At 33.6% G+C, this 22121-nt stretch overlaps 1 protein-coding gene across 5 annotated transcripts in view; it reads right to left on the bottom strand.

The window, feature by feature from the left end:
• Positions 1-22121, bottom strand: part of LOC118186090 (transcription factor AP-2-epsilon-like) — a 295229-nt gene that overhangs the window by 137288 nt on the left and 135820 nt on the right. For 4 of the 5 annotated variants that reach the window (XM_035356101.2, XM_035356102.2, XM_035356103.2 and 1 more), the window contains exon 1: positions 15343-15778. The exons of the other annotated variant lie outside the window; for it this stretch is intronic. In XM_035356101.2, coding sequence (XP_035211992.1) covers positions 15343-15516 — 174 coding nt within the window. In that variant the 5' untranslated portion in view covers positions 15517-15778. Of the gene's footprint in view, positions 1-15342; positions 15779-22121 lie in introns of those variants that run through there. 5 annotated transcript variants of the gene reach the window in all.

Raw genomic sequence — 22121 nt, 5'->3', positions numbered from 1 at the left:
GCCGTTTCGAACCGAATGAAAGCTTATTCCCAACTATTGCAATTACTAATGCATGCTTTGTGGTACCTAATGAAGCATTCTGCCCAGTGCATACAAAATACATAAGGTACCGTTGATTATACTTAGTTTTATATGGAAACAATAATAATCCTCGGATGGATGCTTCTGGAAAATTATGTGGGTCACATCTTTTACATCTTTCTTACAAAAGTAATCGAGTTATGCTTTTAACAGTCTAACTGGTTTTGAACATTCCATTTCAAAAGTCGAACATAAAGATATTTTCCGATTGTGGTAATTATTATTTGCTTTTTATATGAGCTATATAATTTATAATGACTTTTATGAGAACAATGACATTTGAAATGTGTTCAGAATGCATTTGATTCTAATCGAAGATGATTTTATGATTCAGAAGTTGGATGTTGTGCCTTGAAGTTGCAAGTTGCAGAGACATGCCTTTTTTAGCCAATATTAAATAGTTTACGTTTAACGTTAGTAGATTGGAAAAAATATTGTTAAGACAGTAAAAAATAAGGCATCATGCGATAATATAGACGAGCTATTTCCAGATACTTCTCATCGTTAATATCAATTTTAGATTACTTCAAAGAGCTACGTTAGTTAACAATGCCCATTAACTTTGCAAGAAAAATGACACCAAAACTAATAAGGTAACAAATGTAAAAAGTTCAGTATGCCTTTCTGAATATAATTTTTTGTAAAATATTAATAGTATTAAAATATAAATTATAGATCACATTACGATCACTTGCGAAGAGATCTGGCTCGTATACTCGTTACACATTGGAGAAAACCACGAAAGCGCCCATGCAGCCTATCCATTTCGCCGGAATTCGAACTAACAGTGTTCAGCGATTTTAAAACTCGGCCGCTGATGGGCCTTCGTTACACATGGGAAAACCATGAAAACGTCCACTCACTAGGATTTTACCGGCGGTCGCCTTGTTCACTCGGCCATTGCTGAGCTTTGAAAACCGAATGCTAATTTAGATTCATTTATGAGACAAGTAATTTAAATAAGTGAAACCTCGTAGATCTGACAGCGGTCAATATTTCCAAGGCTTATAATTAAATAACGGTTTCGAACGTTAACGATAGTCATATGGCTCGTGACGGACGAATACCTCTACAAAAATTCAAAATTATCTGGGATTGTGGATGCCGTCTTAGGAAGGCTTCATTGTATTGTACCTCTATACTAATTCTAGGTACTCTTAACAAATTCGAGAACACCTATAACAATAGACTACGTGAACTTTTATTTATTACAAAAAATGCTTTAGTTTTGAGCATTTTTTCCCAAAATATTTAGTTTTAAATAATTCAGGAGTTCTTTATTTTATTTACGGAGTTGAGCGACAGCAGTCATCGAATTTATTGCCTAACTTCAGGTCAACTACTTCATTACGAACAGAAAAGCATAAGCAGCAGTCTGTAAATTTTGATGTAAGGAGAAAAATCAAAAACAGGTAATAAGGTGATTTGGCTGTTATTCGTCACCCTTTCTCGGATCTCAGGGAAGCTCAAATTCAGAAACACACATCGCCAAAAGTAAAGCAAAAATCTCATCTTCCGCCATTGTCTCAATCGTCAATGCTCTGTACTGTTCTACCGCAAAACACACCCTCAAAGAAAAAAAAAAAAGAATCATAAAAACAAAAATAAAAGTAACTCATTAAGGTTAGATAGAGAATCCAGGAACTGCTTCCCGAGACTCGTAAAAGAAATTCCATTCAGCCGAAACCAGCAAATTAACCAACCAGAAATTATGACTTTTTCAAAGTTGAAAAAGATCCAAAAACCAAGCATGCATAGACCGAAATCGGATGGGATTTTAAGATGCAACGATATGAAAAAGGCTTTAGACATTAACCATCGAAAGTCAACATTCTTCGATCAAAAGCCCCTAAAAAGAAAGACTCTGGCTTTTGATTGCGAAAAATCAATAAGGGGTTTTTCGCAATTTGGTTGCTATAGATAAACTGTTAATAAAAGTTAATAACAATAATTTATTGACACAAACAATGTCTCACCTCCCAAACATACAGTGGTAAGGTAGCATAAAATATAGGGTTCAGGAAAAATAACTGGCGGTTTTCGAAAAGAAAAAATTAGAAATAAACTTGTGCTAATGAACATTTAATGACGTGTTAATGATTTGCCGAAGGAGGAATAGCACTGAACAAAACGCGTTTACTTTTCGAACACTTACTTTTTATTTACAAACTGTCCACATTTTATTTTGTCAAAACAAAAATTTGGCGAAAAGACTTAACACCTAAAATTAAAAAATTGGAAGCGAGAAACGAGCGGTGCTTTTATAAATATTTTCCAAGTTTGATACACATATCAGCTCAAAAAATTGAAGCAATTCCTGGATTATTTAAACGAGCAATCCTTAGCCAGAAGCCACATGTTTTCTTAAAGGTCGGGCAGTACTGTTGAAGGCCATATAAATGAAATATTTACTCAAAGCCACAAACATATTTTAAGCCACCTTATTAACGTTATTATATTTTGGGTTTTATACATACTGACCCGAATTTAAAGCTGTCCTAAATACACGACGAGCCTGCACTTTTATGGTGTTTAACTGAAAGTAAACAGATCTGTATGCAAGCTGGCTTCACATGTTAAAGTTTTCCAGAAGAAGTTGAATAAATCTTAAACACCTCACTTCGATATAAAATTAAATGTCTTTAATCGGAATGAGAGATAAATTACCTTAATTTCTAAAAAATTTAGCTGCCGAAATAAGATCAGTACGGTATAAGCAAAGAAAACATACTGTTTGTCAATGGTCACAAGTGTTAAGCAATCGATCATTGGTTAGTTATCGTTCTCGTGAATTAAACCTAACTTTCATTAATTCAAAAGATAAATAATTACAACATTAAATTTATCTGAGAACAGTTTCCTCATGTTCAACTTCCAGTGACCAAATAGATTAGATTAATAAGCATAACATACCATGTTTTACGCAAAAGTTGAGAACACCAAAGAAAACATACTGTCTGTCAATGGTCAGCAGTGTTAAGCAATCGACCATTGGTTAGTTATCGTTCACATGAATTAAACCTAACTTTCATTAATCCAAAAGATAAATAATTACAGCATTAAACGTATTTGAGAACAGTTTCCTCATATTTAAGAATCAGTGACCAAATAGATTAGATTAATAAGCATAACATACCATGTTTTTACGCAAAAGTTAAAAACACCAGAACGAATTACAACTTCACAGATTCTCTCATCAAATCATGTATGCTACCAAAAGAAAAACTTGATTTATATAAATTCAGTTTCCGGAAGTAACGACGCAAAGGACTTTTTTTTTTCTAGGAATGCGGTACTTCAATTTTTCATCCAGTTAGACGAAACGTCTCCAAAAGAAAGGGTTTCTGCACATGATATGAGTCATAATTTCCAAACACAATCTTTACTTATCCATTGAAACGCTCAGTACGTTGAACAAAGTTTGAACGCTTAAGCAGAGTGATCATAAAATCTTCTCCAATATTGTGAACCTCTAACAACCTATCCGCTCAACCAATCGAAATCGCAGTCTCGAGCGCATACTTTCAAATAACAATATCTGAAACTTCATTCCGATTGGTTGAGTGGATTGGCAGCTAGGGTTTCATATATTATTACATTACTTTCATTACTACCGATTCATTTAATTATTTATATCAGGATTAAATTATTTAAGAGTTAACGGCTATTAAGTTCTGCGAAGCTTACTTTAAATGAATGGCAACACAACAGTTGAATCCAAGGTACTTAAATATTATCGCAATCCCCTTAGTAGAAGTCGTTGAAGTTTCAGATTACGCCAAACTCTGTTAACCACTCGCATGATCGCGAAATTTCTGCGAGAATATAGTATTCAAACGCAAAATCACTAAAGGAGTAATGGTTCGAATCTTTCCTAAAAGCGGTCGCTACGAAATTTCCACAACGGAAACAAAAACGCGTTTGTAACTAGGTTTACCAACAGTCTTTTTTCGAGGGGAAGCGATAAATATACAGTTGAAACGTAAAATACGTATGTATGTAATTCTTTTACCATACAAGTAATTTTCTTCTTTGAAAAATATGCCAAACTGCGTCAAGGTGGTTACGATAAAGCGTACTATGGTATCGAATTGAATTATTATATAGGAGTGGTTATGTGTTAATTCTTTGCTATTTCGTCCTTACATTGAAATAGATGGATGCGGCACAATTGCGGAAACTGATGAAAGCTTATTTATTAGGGGGAAATAATAACAAAGGTTGCGTTTTCCTCTCACAAAAACAAACACCCTTTAATAACGCGTCAAAAATGCGTTTATGGCTTAGCTTTGGCTTGTCCGATTATAGCAAAGCATTCTAGGGCTATCTGCGTGGAAGTCTTTCTAAAAGAAACTGGCACGTATACACACGAGTGAAACCACAAAAACGCATATGCAGCCAGCCCGTTCATTTGAAATCGAACCCAGATCGATCTATTAGTGTTCAGCGAATTTACCATTCGGCCGCTGGTGGCCTGCATGGTATGGCTTTCATGAAAATGTTACCTACTGTCAATTTCTTTATGGATAAAAAAATATTTTGAAAAGTATCTTCGTATTTGAAAAAATATATGTTGATTATTTTTCCACGTTTTCGAAAAATTTGAAAACAGTGAATTTGAACTGATGAATTAAAAAATAAAGAGCAAGAAAAATCTATATACAGCTGTAATACCTCCTTCTTTGGGTGAAAATATTGAACATTCAGCCAGTTCTTGCTAAGAACCATCCAGATTCAGCTAAAGGCTGCATGGGAAAATCACAAAATTTTTTGTAAATCCTATCCTCACATTGAAAGCATCTTAAATGGGAAGTGATTACGGAAATGAATTCAAAATTATACTTTGGGTTTTAATTATTAGTGTATTTCAGAATAATAATTCAGAATAACTGAATTTTATAATGTACAATTCAACGCTATTTTTATACAATTAGGCTAATCGGAAACATTCTTACAATGATGTAACCAACTTTTTTAATATAAACTTAAAATAATTCAATGGCTTATGAAAGAATCTACGACGCAATCCAATTTCAGGATATAAATTTCAAAAGAAAGTCATTACTACAAAATGCAAAACTGTTTATTTTGAGTGAAAAGGTTTATGTATTTATTACTTTAAACTCAATGCTAAGTATTTGTAAACAGTTCCTGTTTACCTAGGTGCCTGCAAGGTGAAGGCACAAGATCCCAGGTAAAAGAGGGTCTCAGAATGAGACTATTTTTCATTGTAATTCTAAATTTCTTTAACAAAAGAGAGAAAATGGGCTTTGAAGGTCCCTACAAAAAATATATTTTCTAAGGAGGCCCTGTTATCAAAACTGAAGCAATAATCTGCAGGACAGAATAATTAAAGTTTTATGATACTTCACCATTTATAAAGCATAAATAATATGAATTTTAATCATTTTCGTTTTAGCTAAGATGAAACATATTCAGTTACTTTAAGTACTACTTTTGTTTTCAGTTACTTTTAAGGAGGTATATTTGGCTCCATAAAGGGTTTTGAAAAGTAACCAGACTGCGTAATATACGGAAAGTTAATGCTATGTACATAAATTAAAGTTTTTGATGATGATGTGTGATATGTGATCCTAAGTGCTATTTTAGACATGCAGGTAAAAATCAAGATTTAACAACTCTTAAAGATATCTAAGATCACAATAAACACGGGTTGGTTGATAAATAAAATATCAGTTAAAAAAAAAACTCGTCAGCAGAAAGATCTTTTTCAGCTTATTAAAGTACTGTTTAAACACATTCAGCTGAAGATTAAAGTACTAATAAAAAAAAATCTTGAGCCAAAAAAAATTGTTCGCTTATTAAATCGTATTACCGATTACTGAATTTGTTAGGTTATTAAAATGAATACTGAGACTACTGGGTAAATTAACATTTTAGCTAGATAAAATTTTAATGTTGAATATTTATATTTACAAATGCACTGAATAGAATTACAGAAATACGTCTGTACTTGGATACATTTCGTTGCAGAACAATACGCAGCAAACAATATGCTACACAAAGATATGCGCCAACACTGCCAATTTAGGCCGTAATTAAATTAAAAGTGTTGTTTCAGATAATATTCTTATTTCCAAAGTAGGTATAGTACCTGTTGCTTATTAAATTACACTTAATAAAGCTTATTGTGTTCAGATTTTCTGGAACACCCCCCCCCAAAAAATACATACAAATCAATAAAAAAAAAACGCTTATAATAAACTCATTTCGGTTAATCTTTAGATTATGGTAACTTGGCGATTTTTTGCCGAAAATTTGGCGATTAACCCTGCTACAGCAACCTGCTAGTTTTTTTTTTTTTTTTTTGGATACCATTTTGTTTTCACAAAGTAAAGGCCTTTTTTCTTTTTTTTTTTTTAAACTCAACATTTTTTCAAACAATCTGCTAGCCGAATTACGCTTATACTAGAACTTTTATGGAACAAAAGTGCTTAATCATGACGAAGATTAGGTGCGAAATTGGGAGAAAGTGCAGAATCGTCCACTGCTTGCCGCGTTTTTAAGAATTGCACATACACAGTATCCATGTACACGTCGACCTATTTTCACTTATAAAAACATCCCAGAATTGCACAAAAATGGCATTGCACACACTCTTGACTTTATCCATGTACACTGCTAAAGTCCTAGCTAGTAACCGTTATCGCCTTACCAAAATGTCGCCAAACTACCTGTTACCATATTCCAAAGATTAGCCCTCATTTCCGCTGCTTATTAAAACTCAGAATGGGAGAAAACTGAATCTTTAATGACAGAAAGAATATCCTACTTGTACTTATCAAAGGTGTGCCTTATTTTAAAACATTATGCGCCGTGGCTTTATGTTTTAGGTATGTAGTGTATCATAAAAATGGGTTTGACTGAAATTTTCTTATCCCCCTGGTCTCTGTGCCTGTGAGACACTGTTTTCAAAATTCTTTGTCTGCACTGGGCTTCAGAGGAGCAGGATTTTCTCAACAAAAACAATTCTCATTGTAAATGAATGAGGGTTTCTTCTGGAATTCCAGCTGACAGGAGTGGAAATGCAACTTCTGCATTCTACCTTTTAAGGTTTTCACAATCAAAAATGTTAACAAAGAGTTACAAAAAAGTAATTCTTAGCATTACAGTGTATTAACAGTCTTTGAATGGATAGGAAGTGGCAACTACAAGCTGAAGAAAAAACAAAGAAAGCATTGGTCCCTGCTTGTATTCACGATGTAGCAGATAAACTAAACAAAGGGCAATTTTTCTGCTGTGGAAAAATTCAAGTCAGAGGAAAATTACATTTAAACTCGGAATTTCCCAGCACTATGCTATTTACTTAAAGAAGTAATTTTATTAATGAAGAACTGGTAAAAAACGAGAATAGCTGAAGGAAGCGAGGAAAAAATGTCAAAGGACAATGAATTTGGTTTTCCAGAATGTTTTCAAGCTATAAAACAACAACAAAAAAAAAAAAAAAAAAAAAAAAAATCTTTCTATTTCTAGAACTTTTTCACTAAATGCAAAGAGAATTTTATGCAAACTGACAAATGGCTGACAAGATGCACAAAGAGAAATTCAGTCACCAGAAATTGCATGGTGAGAATGAAGAGCAGATCATCATGCGGCTCATAACTGGATAAAATGTTTTACTTGGACTACTAAATGAATACGAGCCCCACAAAAATTATAAACAGAGGACATATTAATATCTAAATGAGAAGCAGTAACTGGTTTAAGAAATTGAACAATGAATGACTGTGGCAATAACGTGTAATATGCACCCAACAATTAAGAAGATAGCACTAGTTATTGACAAAGGCTAAAAACCTCAAGATTTAAAAGGTTTGGTTTATGCAATTATAGCAAAGCCTCGAGAGCTAGCTGCCTATAGGAAGGGATGCTTTCGTACGGGAAACTTGCTCGTATACACATTACACATGAGGTAAACCACGAAACAACTCCTCACGAAACCACGAACCTCAGACCGAACTACCAGTGTTCATCGACATCACCGCTAGGCCGCTGGTGGGCCTCGAGATTTGATAGGAGTCAAGAGTTTAACTTAAAATGGCAACAAGAACTCAAGGATATTATACTGAGCCAACGTGTATAAAAATTGACTATGAAAGTGTTAAAAGAACTGAAAAAAGCTGGCACCGCAAGTGATACAGAAAAAGTCCTGACATACCAGCATCAATCAAATCTAGAAAAGCCCTTTAGATTCTGTTGAAGTGTAAAGTACTGATCAAAAAAAGGTAGCAGCAGTTTTACGAAATTGAGAAGATAATTAAGAAACTGTTGCTGAGCAATATGCAGCACACACAGATAACATACATTTTTAAAGCGATAAAATTTTTATTAAGAACATAATTATAAAAAAATGTTTTTATTAACTAAAAAGGAATTTCTAACCTGTGTAAATTTTTAATTTTAACATTAATTTTTAATTATTATTTTAGAATTAACTGAATTTGGAATTACTTATTAGTTATTATATTATTTGAAATGTTTAAAACTAAGATGACGGTTTGCAATGCAATAATCACAACCAATTAAATCAGCCACTTAATAAACATAAATGTGTTTGAAACGCAAGAGAATTTAATAAGCGGAGAATACTGCATTGCCAATATTTTTTTTAATGTATCATATTGTATTTCGTTCTTTATTGATAAAATAACGAATATAACAAAGATAATTCAGAAAATTTTTATCATAGCCGAAATGAGCTGATTACAAAAGTGTTTCCTTGTTGGAAACAGTAAGTTCGCGCGTACATATATTTACAATTATTTTTATTGTAAAAAATTGTAAATTTTATTGTTTTGTTTTGTTGTGGTGGTAGAAACTTTGTATCGCTTTGATAAAGAATTCGAAGAATTGTTCCTTTAGCGATTTTGCAATAAAATAATGTATTCCTGCAGATATTTCACCTCTCTTTGTTCTATTATAAGAAAATCCTATGAGTACAAATTTTAAAGTAGAGTTTAAAACAAAAAATAATAAGAATTTTTCCATAAAAGCCGTTCGAACTTTGAATACAACAAAAAGAGCGCATACGCAAATACGTTGGAGACTGAATATTTGTCTTACGTACGGTTGCCTGAATAACTGTTATTGCAGGGTTACCAAAGTCTGGTATATTCGAAGCTTTGGCGATCTCTACTAAGATGGGTGCGATAATACGTAAGTACCTATTTTTCTTGGAGGAAGCAAAAATTAAAGTACACTAAGTGGTACCCCTTGTATTATCGCTAAGTTGTTTTATTTATGGTAACCTGAATAGTTGAATGTTACGGAAACATTATTATGACGTAATTGTTTGCTTGATTGTGGTAAATTTTGAATTCTGGGATGTTTTGTAAAGGCTTGCGGTGTGTGCTGGTTAGGAAGTACATTGCTTGTTTTGTTGTTTAGACGGTAGAATGGCTGAATGTAGTAAGATTAATTGGTACTTACGTATTATCGCAACCAGGTTGACGCTATTCATAAGTTTTGACGCTATTTGTAAGTTTGAGTAAAAAAAGTATGAATAGAAAGAAAATGTACATTTATTAATTACAGATAATTTTTAATACAGTTTTTTTATATTATTTTCTTTTAAAGTATAAAATAGCAATTAAACCCTTCCGGTTTCGAATTTGAATAAGTTGCAGAATTATTTTTTCGGCGGAAATCTTTTGGCTATTGCTTTTAGCACTGATTAAAAACCGTATTCGCCATAACCATGTCCACGTCGACTTATTTTTACTTAAAAAAACATCCCAGAAATTGCACAAAAATGGCATTGCGCACACTCTTCACTTTATCCATGTACACTGCTATTTTCTCATAAATTACAAAAATTTGCACGAAAATGCAGGAAAATTTTGTGAATCTCCACATGCTCTTTTTACAAAACTACGTATAACACGTAGGGTTGTCGTAACTAGGGCCGCCAAATCTCGCAATTTATGCGAATTTTGGCCTGGTTGCGTTAATACGTAAGTACCGATTAATTTGAAGTTTCTGTACGATTTGGAACGTAAGGGGGAAAAGAGCATGAATTGACTGGTGTGTAAATGAAGGTTTAATTAGTAGCCATTTTCCGGACAGTCCGGAACTACGGAGGATATTTTTGACTCTTATTTTTGTGGTTTATGTGGCGACGCCGATATAAGGATTTGAGTTCAGATAATTTAATAAGTTTTTGGATGCTGTTAAGGAATTTTGTGTGCCACAGACTGAAGACTAAGAAATTTCTAAATGAGGTAAGTGGATATTTGCTTCGTGTAGTGCTTAGACGCTTAAGAGGTTTTTCCTTATGTTATTTTATTGTTTTGTTTAAAATGTAATTTATTGATATTATGGATTGGATTGGATTATTCAATTATGGCAAAGCACACGAGGGTTATCTCCCTAAAGGGAGTGATGCCTTCGTGGAGGATTTTCTAAGGGAAACTGGCTCGTATACAAGTTACACGTGGGGAAAACCACGAAAACGCCCATGCAGCCAGCCCGTTCGCGGGATTCGAACCTCGAACCAAAGTACTAGTGTTCAGCATCTTTACCGCTCGGCCGCTGGTTGGCTCTTATTATTATTATATTATGTATTTTTTGTTTGTAGTTTTTTATGTATTTTTCGTTTGTAGAACGGGACTTTTAAGTGAAAATGCTCCTCTGACTTTTTAAGTGAAAATAGGTCGCAGTGTACATGGACAAAGTCAAGGGAGTGCGCAATGCCTAGTTTGTGCAATTCTGTGATTTTTTTAGTGAAAATCGGTCAGTGTGTACATAGATACCGAGTTTATGCAATTCTTTGACTTGTTATTTTTTCTTTGTGTAGAGGCGATTTTTGGCGCTAAAATCGCTCTACACAAAGCCAAAATAACAAGACAAAGAATTGTACAAACTCGGTATCTATACACCGCCAAAAATCACCAATTTTCGCCAAGGGGTACCCGTAAATATACTTTTACCAAAATTAGCGTACCGTCTTATAATGAAAAACATCAGTAAATTTAAGTTATCAACACAAATTGATTGCAAATTGTGAAAAAGTGAACTTACTTTTTTTTTAAACTATATGAATTTTTTTTACGTTAAATTTCCTATTAACTGATTGAATTGATTATTAATACGTCATACTTTAATAAAAAAAAGGATTTTTCATGATTATTCTATTCATTAGTAAAAGTAAACATATTAGTTTAATGAATACGTTGATATAATTCGATGATTAAAGTAATGCCATGAATATAATTACAAAGTAGAAATAAACATTTTGAGTCCTTCCTTGTTAAGAATATTAGAAGTTTTTTAGAAGCGTACCAACTCCTTCCAGAAATCATTAATTTTCCCTCTCCACTTCCTATCAAAAGAACTTACTAGCACCACTGATAACACGTTTATGTGTTTTTAGAATTTCATCCAGTCTTCTTTTTAAATCTTTTGTAAAGTACTCATAAAAACCGGACTATTGGATATTTAAAAGCTAGCCAAGTATGTTAAATACCACAAACCCTATCATTTACCCTACTGGCGTAAAAACTAGGCAAATCTGTTTAGATAGCAGAAATACTTCTATTAATTACTCACTGCACAAAGTTCACCGCTGCTTTAACCATAATTAAAGCTTGTATAATTACAGCTACTTTACACTATTCTTTAAAATTAGTACTCTTTCACAAATAGGCTGACTGATACTCAACATGAAATGAAAGCATTCCCATGTTCGCATTAGAAATTTCTTCGATGATACTAATATTCTATTAACAGAAATTCAATGAAATAAAGTTCGATTCAATTTTTTTATTTAAAGAAACTGTACCTACAATGAAAGCATTTCCACTTTCACAGTAGAAAGCTCTCTATTTAGAATTCCTTCAATAAATAAAACAGGGCTGTATTTGCAGAAGCTTAATAAAAACAAGATACGTTCGAATGAAAATTTTAAAAAGGAATAGGCTTTGTTATATTTTATAGCATCCGCACTACTTTCTTCAAGAATAAATATTGCTTCTAGAGAAATTATATGATTTGAAATATACTTCTTAAAACAGAGTTTCGTTGAAGTACTTGATTAATACGACATAAAAAATTAGAATTTAAACAATGTTTTAATCGATTAATCGATATCATGGTGTCGAGTTAATATTTAGATGTTATGCAATTTAGTGAATGAAAAGATATATTTATTTTTTCCACCCTGCTATAAATGAAAGCACAAAATGCTTTTAAGTGAAGGGATTGGAGAAGAAAAAAATGATAAAATTGAGCCAAAATGTAAAATTATTTATTATATGACATTAATTGGAATTCAAAAGTATGATATTGTAAAGCGTGTTGAAACGCTTTTATTTGATTTATTCACAAAGACTTATCCTATAATCGAAAACAAACCAAATCGACAGTTATCTGCTTCCGTGCAGCATGCCTTAATGGAGCACTTTCTAAGGGAAACTGGTTCATGGAAATCATGAGAACCGCATGTTAAACTGACTGATCATTTCTGATCTTATTCGGTATCGTAGCTAGATCGACAATGCCTCCAAAGACAAATAGTTTTTTTTACGAATTCTCAATTTCTTACAGGATTTCCCCAAGATATGACAAATACGAACTAAATCCCTTTAAGACTTTAAAGACTTCTTCTTCTTCCATTTCAAGACTTCTAAGTCTTGAAATGGAATCTTTTAAAATATTAGTCCTCGTGCACTTTTTTAACTCTTTTTGTACAGCGATACCTCCGGATTTGAAACTCTAATTTAGCATAGGAAACCGAGCCTAAAGCCTGAAAAAATTAAGCTCGTTGGCTAATCGCAAGATCAGGTGATGACAAAAGCAATGTGTACGAGCAGAATCCTAAAATCTTTAACTACGTTTATACACAACAATGTTTTGTTGACGATAATTAGTGTGAAATTTGTAGGGGCTTAAAAAAAAAGCTACACATCCTGAAAATTACGAAAACTTCAGCTATCCTAAACCAACCCCTACAACCGAATTTCTAACAAAAAATCCCACATTTTGCTCTTTCAGTCATTCGCATAGTATAGTAAGCTACTGAACTTTCCAAACTAGCAGATGAAATTTCTACGAATATATCTAAGCTTGCTAATTTTTACTTTCAAATGAGAGACCCAATCAATCAACTATTTGAATCCTCTAGTACAAGTTTCATAGCAATCGCCCTGCGCTGTTAATCAAACTATAGCTGCTTGTTTTAGAGACTACTCATTAAAAGAAACAAGCCATTTATAAAAACTTTATAAAAATTTCTAAGATTATCTTGTTGATAAATACTAAATGCACCACTAAAGTCTTGTTGATAAAGACTAAATGCTGGGCTTTATTTGCTCTACGTTGCAATTAGATTAGGTGAACTTTGTTAAGTACTTCAATTAAACTAGCTGAACTTTATTTTTTAAGCATTATAATAATTATAACTAGCTGAACTTTATTCGTTAAGCATTATAATACTTATAACTAGATGAACCGTTTAATGATATAAACGTATTTAAAATCTGTTTTGCAGTTTGGTGCATTTAGTCTTTATCAACAAGATAATCTTAGAAATTTTTATAAAGATTTTTTATAAAGTTGATTCTATGGGAAACAACTGCCCGTTATTACTAAAATTTTAACTTCAGGAAACCAAAGTAAGAAAGTAAATATTACGACTGCATTTTCGGAGAAAGGGTTAGATAAAGGTAGGAAAAAATCATTAATTTAATGAACTTCAGATCTCAATCTTAAGATCCTTTAGCAGCCTCTCAAACCTTTTTTTAGATATACACAATACTTTTTCCTCGAATAGTTAGAGATTTTAATTTTTATGACATTTACATGTAAACAAAAATAATAATTGTGAGCATTTCAGACACACTTAATGTGGAAAAAAAAAAAAAAAAAAAAAGAAGAAGAAGAAGAAAATCTGAAAGGTTTTTCACATTTTAAATTACGTCCAAAGGGGCATATTTTAAACATTTTGTCCATTACCTTTATTTATTAAATATCACCTTCTTCGCACTTAACCAAAAAATTCAGTTCAAGAGCAATATAGCAAAATAGTTTTAAATTGAGCATATTTTTAGAATTCCGACTCAGAGTCTCGCTCGCCAGAGATAAAAAAGTTTTCTCCTTGCAACGTTGCCATGGCTCGCTTTGAAATCCTTGAGTTTGTTAATCAAAAATTCGTTAAAGTTTTACAAAATATGAAATCGATCATAAAACAAATTATAAATTTCAAATTTGGGCTTCCACATGCCTATATTTGTAGGAGGATTACGTCATTCAAAATTCGATGGCTCTGTGTACCGTTGTTTTATCACAATGCGGGAAATATACATTTATGCAGATTTTTCCTTATTTCATTTCTTCAAATATAATGGAGCACTCTAACATTTGGTGGCAACAGTTTGAAAAGTGAAACGGACATTTATAGTGATTGAAAGCAAATTCGCAAAACGAAAAGAATAGTCCTTCAGGGACAAAGCCCCTTTGGACTAATGAAGACTTTGTCTGAGACATGTTTTAAACATTTGCATATTTGAATTATTAGACATCATGTTATACATACTCCTCGGAAAACATAGGTAACGGATGGATTAAAATTTCCTCATTTTAAAACTAATAACTATCATAACATTTAAAAATAGATTTGTTGCTTATTTTAAAGATTTTCTATGTTATCTGTGTAAAAACTTAACTATTGGAATGACCTTTATTGCTATTATTATTTAAATGTTTTTATAAGCTCTGATCTGATTGCATTTTCACAAGATTTCTTGTAAACAATTTGTTAAATTAATGAACAATTATTCTCACTGATTTATTTATGGCAGTCAGAAGATGATGTTAAATATCTCTTACTTGAGTGCCTATTTCTAAAAGGAATCTAAAAGAAAAAAGCTTGCAAAAGCAAGTTAATTTTTGAAATTTAACTGTGTAATATCTTTACAAATGCTTGACATGAAGTAATGATCATAAAAAAATCAACATCTTCCCTAATATATTAAATATTACGCATCTGAAAATATAATCGCTTATACCTGTATTCAAAACCTTATCCTGATGAAAGTGGAAACATTTAATCTTGAAAAATATTTACGAACATGCTAATATTTACATGACTAATTAACATGAATGAATGACTAAGGATATTGAAATAGCTATTGCTCGCGATAAGTATTGTGCGCTCGTTTTTATGACAAGAATTATTTCCCTCTCAAACCCACGTGGTAACGTCTAGTGTAAAAATACAGAACAAGAGAATTAAAATACACTGACCTCTCCGGTATCGATGAGAGCAAAGGCTGACTGGATGTCAGAACTTTTTACAGATTGTGCAGGGGACAATTGTCCGCTGACCTCCACAGAACTCACGTCGTCGTCGGGGGTCCCCTTGCGCTTTTGGCCCACGGGGCTGTCGTGGGCGGGCAACGGACTCATCTGTGCCATCATTCGTGGTCAGTTTCGGAATGAATAAGTCCAACACTATACTGATCCGACGAAATTCACAAGTTATGACATCGAATACATAAAACGGTAGAAAAAGTTGAGTAAGTGGAGAGAAGACCATAAACAAACGAAAACAGAGAAGGCCCCTCAGGGCTAGTTGTGGAGATTTCAACAAGACATCAGATTAGGCCTAGCGGAACCATCTTCGCGCTTTTCTGATGGGGTCCGAACTGAAGCACCTGCGAGCGATGTGGTGCGTCACATATGCCTGCGAGGTTTTTCGGCCTTACGTAGCCAACAGGTAAGATATCTACGCCTGATCTTGGCGAAGTATCCTTCCTCTTGGCGTCTTTGGGGACAAAATCGCCTCTCGTTTCTGTGTGTAAGCCGGTGCCTGAGGGTATCGCATCTGAAATCATCCCTTTCGTCTAATAATAATTATTTGGAACTGGAAAAACTTCTCAACACTCTAACCAAGAAGAAATTAATGATATAAAATTACGAGAAAGGTAACTTTACACAAACGTTTATTTTAGACAACGTCTTAGCCTATTTCTCACTATGGAAAAGTTACGAGACACAGAATCTAATTTAAAATTGGTGATACACTCATTTTGAAGGCGATCAGACTTGAAGTTAATTAAGTTAAATCTCTATTTTGTATTTATATTTCTGAACATTAATATTATGCCTAGGCATTAATATACTTACTTAAATATTAACAATTTTCAAGCAAAAACAAAATGCTTAGGCTTTAATTTTATATCTAAACATTAATATTCTGAGCAAATATCTTTAAACTATTTACCGCTTTTGAAAATATCGCTGCAGTGTGAGAAAATTTGCTTTAAACTAAAAATACTTATTATTATTATTTTTTTAAAGGATTTACTAGTTTTCTAATTGTTATTAAAAAAGTGATGCCGCAAGAATTTTGAAAGTGAAAGAAATTCTAAAACAGTTTGAAGTTTAAAATTACAATTTTTTCAAATATTTTTTTTTTTTTTTCGCAAAAGGGCTTTTTTAAAAAATAAAAATTGACTTTTCAGTTTTCCCATCTACGTTCTAAATTTCACTAAGTATTCACTCCTCTTGTTTTTTTTTAGTTTGATTTATTTGATCACACATTTGTAAAGCAATAGTAATGATATTTAAGTTTTAACAATATTAAACATCAATAATTTCCATTTTAAGAATATGTTTCTTTTATAGATATTAATACTGTGCAATTCATTGTCCTGACAGTTCTACGAGAGGTAGCATATATTGATACTGGAAGAATAAAATAATAACTGATCTTATCCATCATTTATTTTTAGTCAACATTTTTGCCTCCTTTTTTTCAAGTAAAACATATATTATCAAAAGAATGAACTGCATTATTTTATAATAGTTGTATAATAAATTGATTTTTAACAGATTAATTTTTCACTGCCTAATCTCCGGAGAAATAATTAAAAATTTGCACAAAAATTAAAAATGCTGGTGCCACTGCAATCCGAGTCTATAGTTGCCGCAAGTCTAAATGGTGCAGACAATATGCGCTTTGGACGAGACTTCAGCCAAAGAATTTGTAAGGGAATTTGTTACAAATTCTTTGCTTCAGCGAAGCAGGTTACTTTTCACCCGGATGGTATCACGATTCAGCATGGACACTAATTCTCGGTGTGCCTTTATCTGGAAAGAGCCTGGAACACGATGCCGTCCTTTCCTCATCAAGGAAAAGGATTTTTACGTTAGTGGAGCTGAAAGGTTTAGGCAGGCAGTATGTTCAACGGACGCACACCCCTACATGTGTTTGACAAAGACTGTCTGACTGCTATGAAATATAGAGAAGAGATCTTATAGCCTTATTTTTAACTTTCCAAAGGCGCAATTGGTCCTGATTTCCTTTAACGGACGATAACGCTCGTCCACATAGAGCTCCGCTGATCAATGTTTACCTAGAACGTAAGGATATTCGCCGCATGGATTGGCCAGACAGATCTCCTGACTTATAGAACATGTCTGAGATGCTCCTAAGAGGACAATTTCAACTCGCCATCTCTCTTCGAGAACCATGAAACTGTACATACATATGTACAGTCGTCACAGAAAGTCCATTTTAGAATCCGCTTTAGCATAAAAAGTCATTTATTTTGGTGTAAAAAAGTCATTTATTCTATATCCTATACAGATGTCATGCAAAAAAGTAGTCAAAATAGGTTCGGAAAACGGTCAATATGGGTGTTTCCGTTGAAATCTGACAACCGAAATTCGTACAAGGAATTCATACTTTTACTTCTTACAACGAAATAAAAAGCACTTTTAATCAATTGCTTTTCAGAGGTTAAAAAAATGTTAGGATGAGTTGAGTAATTCTTGGCTATATTTTTTTTAATTAAAAAAAAAGTACTACATCAAATTGTGAATGCTTATAAATGCCCTTCAAACTACTTACTCTGCAACACCTGACTCAGTGATTTATTAAGAGTGAATTATTAATAAATAATTCAATATTAATAAGTAACTGAGTCTTAAGGGGAAAATACCTTCTTTTTAACTTTTTAATTATTTTTTTGCAAAACACAATGCCTTTGATTTTTACACATTTTTCAGACATATGCCATTTATCAAGTTTCATTAATTTTATTAATAGTTTTACTACAAATTATCTCATTTGCTAAAAGTGAGTATAAGATTTTTTTTTAATGTATTAAAAATGCTTAACAGTTTGTCACAGCACATTTATCGGGTAATTACTTGGTCACATGGTAGTTTTTGGTCAGTATTCTTTTACCCTACTCATGCCTGACGTTGTAATCCAAAAATTATTGTCATAATAACTCGTTCTAAACCTTAACTGCAAATATTTTTTAATGATAAATGCAATATTTAATCCATGCTGGATGCCACTTAGTGCATTCTGAAGAGCGAGGATTGTTTAGCAATGTACAAGTTTTAGTTTTATCGTTCTCAAATGTTTGGTTTTGCCGCCCATTTCGATAGGCTGATTCGAGTAACCGGCTACCTCATTTTTGCTTTTCCAGGTTCGAATTGCGGTGAAAGCATGGGTGTTTGTAGTTGCCTTAATTACCTTTAACGGTACAATGGTCCGGTTGCGAGCATATGTGTTTCTAGTTGTCTATCTACCTTATTGCCGCTGCGGATGTACCATCGATGATAAAATGCGGGCAACATTCTTGGTGAAGAGACAGCAAAGAGATCGATGATTCCACATCATTTTATTTGATTATTCTCCGAAGATCAGTTTCGCCGTTCATAACGAACGCTTAACCAGCAAATATTGGGACGATTTACGCAAACAGAACGCTTTTATGAACCGCTCAGTAACGTCATTAGCATCCACTTTAAATGCGGCATTTCTGCACGCACATTCCAGGACCAGATCTGTTTATTTCGGCCCTCTCTACTTGTCTCTACATTTTTACCATATATTTTTATATACGTACAATAGGTAAGCCACAAGAATTTATGGATTTGTAAGCTTATCTCGACTGCGAACTTTGGCTCTCAGGTAAATTCTGGGTCACTTAAAGAAAAATTATTTATAAATAATTATGCCATATATTACATAGTATGACGATTGATTGCAACAAAGATCTCGCGTGTTTTGCTGTAATCATTTAAAAAAATCGGCCCATTAGCGGCGGGGCGGTAAAGTCTCTGAACACTGGTAGTTCAGTCCGAGGTTCGAATCCCGCGAGCTGGCTGGATGCACGGGCATTTTCGTGGTGATTATGGCAAAGCATGAGGACCCTAGCTGACGAAAATAAGGTTAGGTTATTGGAATACGGCGTAGCACACGAGAGTTATTTGTCCAAGAGAAAGGATGTCTTCGAAGAAGACATTTTAAAGGAAATTGGTCCGTATTCACATTACATAATGCGAAGAGCACGAAAATTAATTCGTTTGGCACAAATCCGTTCGCCTGTAATTGAACGGTAGAACTATCAGTATTCAGCGATCTCAATTAACCGGCCTATGGCGGGGCTGGTGAGAGATCCTTAGTGGAATACAGCGGCAAAAATAAAAAAATTAAAAAAATTAAAAAAAAAAAAAAAAGCTTATTAAACATTTTCCATCTTTGTCCAGAATGCAATTTCCCACTAAATGGCGATATATGCTTAAATTCTCTTTGCAGTGCAAAATGAACTACAGTATTCCATATAATGCCATTTGTACACTGAAGTGACAAAAGTCATGGGATACCTCCTAATATTTTGTCGGTCCTCCTTTTGCATGGCGAAGTGCAGCAACTCGACGTGGCATGGACTCAACAAGTCGTTGGAAGTCCCCTGCAGGAATATTGAGCCATGCTGCCTCTATAAACGTCCATAATTGTGAAAGTGTTGACGGTGCAGGGTTTTGGGCACGAACTGACCTCTCGATGATGTCCCATAAATGTTCGATGGGATTCATGTCGGGCAATCTAGGTGGCCAGATCATTCGCTGGGATTGTCCAGAATGTTCTAACCAATCGCGAACAATTGTGGCCCGGTGACATGGCGCTTTGTCATCCATAAAAATCCCATCGTTGTTTGAGTACGTGAAGTCCATGAATGGCAGTAAGTGATCTCCAAGTAGCTGAAGGTATCCATTTCCAGTCAATGATCGGTTCAGTTGCACCAGAGGACGGAGTCCATGCCATGTAAAAACAGCCCAGACCATTATGGAATCACCACCAGCTTGAACAGTGGCCTTGTTGACAACTTGGGTCCATGGCTTCGTGGGGTCTGCGCCACACTCGAACCCTACCATCAGCTCTTACCAACTGAAATCGTGACTCATCTGACCAAGCCACGGTTTTCCATTCGTTTAGGGACCAACCGATATGCTCACGAGCCCACGAGAGTCGCTGCAGGCGATGTCGTGCTGTCAGTAAAGGCACTCGAGTCGGTCTTCTGCTGGCATAGCCCAAGGAAGACAAATTTCGCCGCACTGTCCTATCGGACACGTCCCTCGTACGTCCCACATTGATTTCTGCGGTTATTTCACGCAGTGTTGCTTGTTTGTGAACATTGACAACTCTAAGCAGACGTCGCTGGTCTCGGTCGTTAAGTGCAGGTGGTCGGCCACTGCGCTGTCCATGATGGGATGTTATGCCTGAAATTACATACTCTCGACACACTCTTGACACTGTGGATCTCGGAATGTTGAATTTCCTAACGATATCCGAAATGGAATGACCCATGCGTCTAGCTCCAACTACCATTCCGTGTTCAAAGTCTGTTAATTCTCGTCGTGAGGCCATAATCACGTCAAAGCCTCTTCACATGAATAACTTGAACACAAATGAAAGCCCTGCCAAAGCACTTCGCATTTATACATTTTCTACGCGATACTACTGCCATCTGTATATTTGCTTTGTCACTTCAGTGTATATCTTTTTCAGCAGGAAATACTCTAACAGCTCTTAAAAATCAAATTCAATGATTTTTCCGGGAATCTTTTGAATAAAGCGGGTATTTAAGTCTCTTGCCTGTAAACCAACAAGCGTCATTCCCAAAACCTCACTTCTAAAGCTTAATTTACAAAATGGACAAATAGACAAGAAATACGTTGAAGACAAATGCAATAAAACGGTCGTGGTCAGAATCTTGCTACTCATCCGCTTCGGATGACAGCATAAAATGTACACGATATAAGGCTTTGTGGAGGCCTTATATCGCGCAATCTCAAAGGCCATTACGTCATGAATGAAAAAAAATAGGTTACTTACGTATTAACGCAAATTAATGCATCTGGGCGCAATTTGGCGATTTTTTACAGATATAAAGGTAAAAAAATTATTTATCACGTGCTAATTGTTGGCTTTTCAGCCATTTTTTAAGAAAAATTCCCAAAATATCGATATTTATCTTCAGTCAGTAAACGTCAAGATATGAAAAGAAAACATAATTTGGGAACATAAAATACAAATTTGACGTGATACATTAAAAATAAATAAATAAATAGATAAAACATTTATATTCTTCTTCAAATCTTTTTTGTAATTTTCTTCTCCCGAATACACAGTAATTTGTTTTTGCTTAAAAAAAAGGATCAGAGAATTGCAGAGATTCGGCTTCGTGCAATCCTCGGCAACAGCGAACTATCGAGAAAACGCATTTATTGTTGTTCTCTTTAAAAATGTTTCAGCAAACTGCAGTTTCTTCTATTGCTGGCAAATTTCACAAGCTTATATTTTAAAAACATAAGTTTAAGGCAAAAAATATCAAGATTTGTTTCTAAATTTCACGATTCACGGCAAAAAAAAAAAAAAAAAAAAAAATATCACGATTTGTTTACAAGAACCGTTGAAACTTGGAATAAAATAAAAAAAAAATAATAATAAAATATATTAAAGTTTTCAGATTTTTTTATTTTTATTATTATTATTATATTTTTTATTATTATTATTATTATTATTATTTTATATTATTATTTTTATTATTATTATTTTATTTTTGTATTATTACTTTTATTATTATTAAATTACGTTCAAAGGGGCGTTTTTTTTTTTACCGTTTTGTATGTTACTTTTATTTATTAAATATCATGTTCTTTGCACGCAAACCATAAAATTCAGTTTAACAGAAATGTCGCAAAATAATTTTTTAAAATGA

Source organism: Stegodyphus dumicola, chromosome 9, assembly GCF_044657685.1.
Source record: "Stegodyphus dumicola isolate Sdum_Otavi_A_Nest chromosome 9, ASM4465768v1".
Lineage (NCBI taxonomy): Eukaryota > Metazoa > Arthropoda > Arachnida > Araneae > Eresidae > Stegodyphus > Stegodyphus dumicola.
This window is presented reverse-complemented; position numbering and strand designations above follow the sequence as displayed.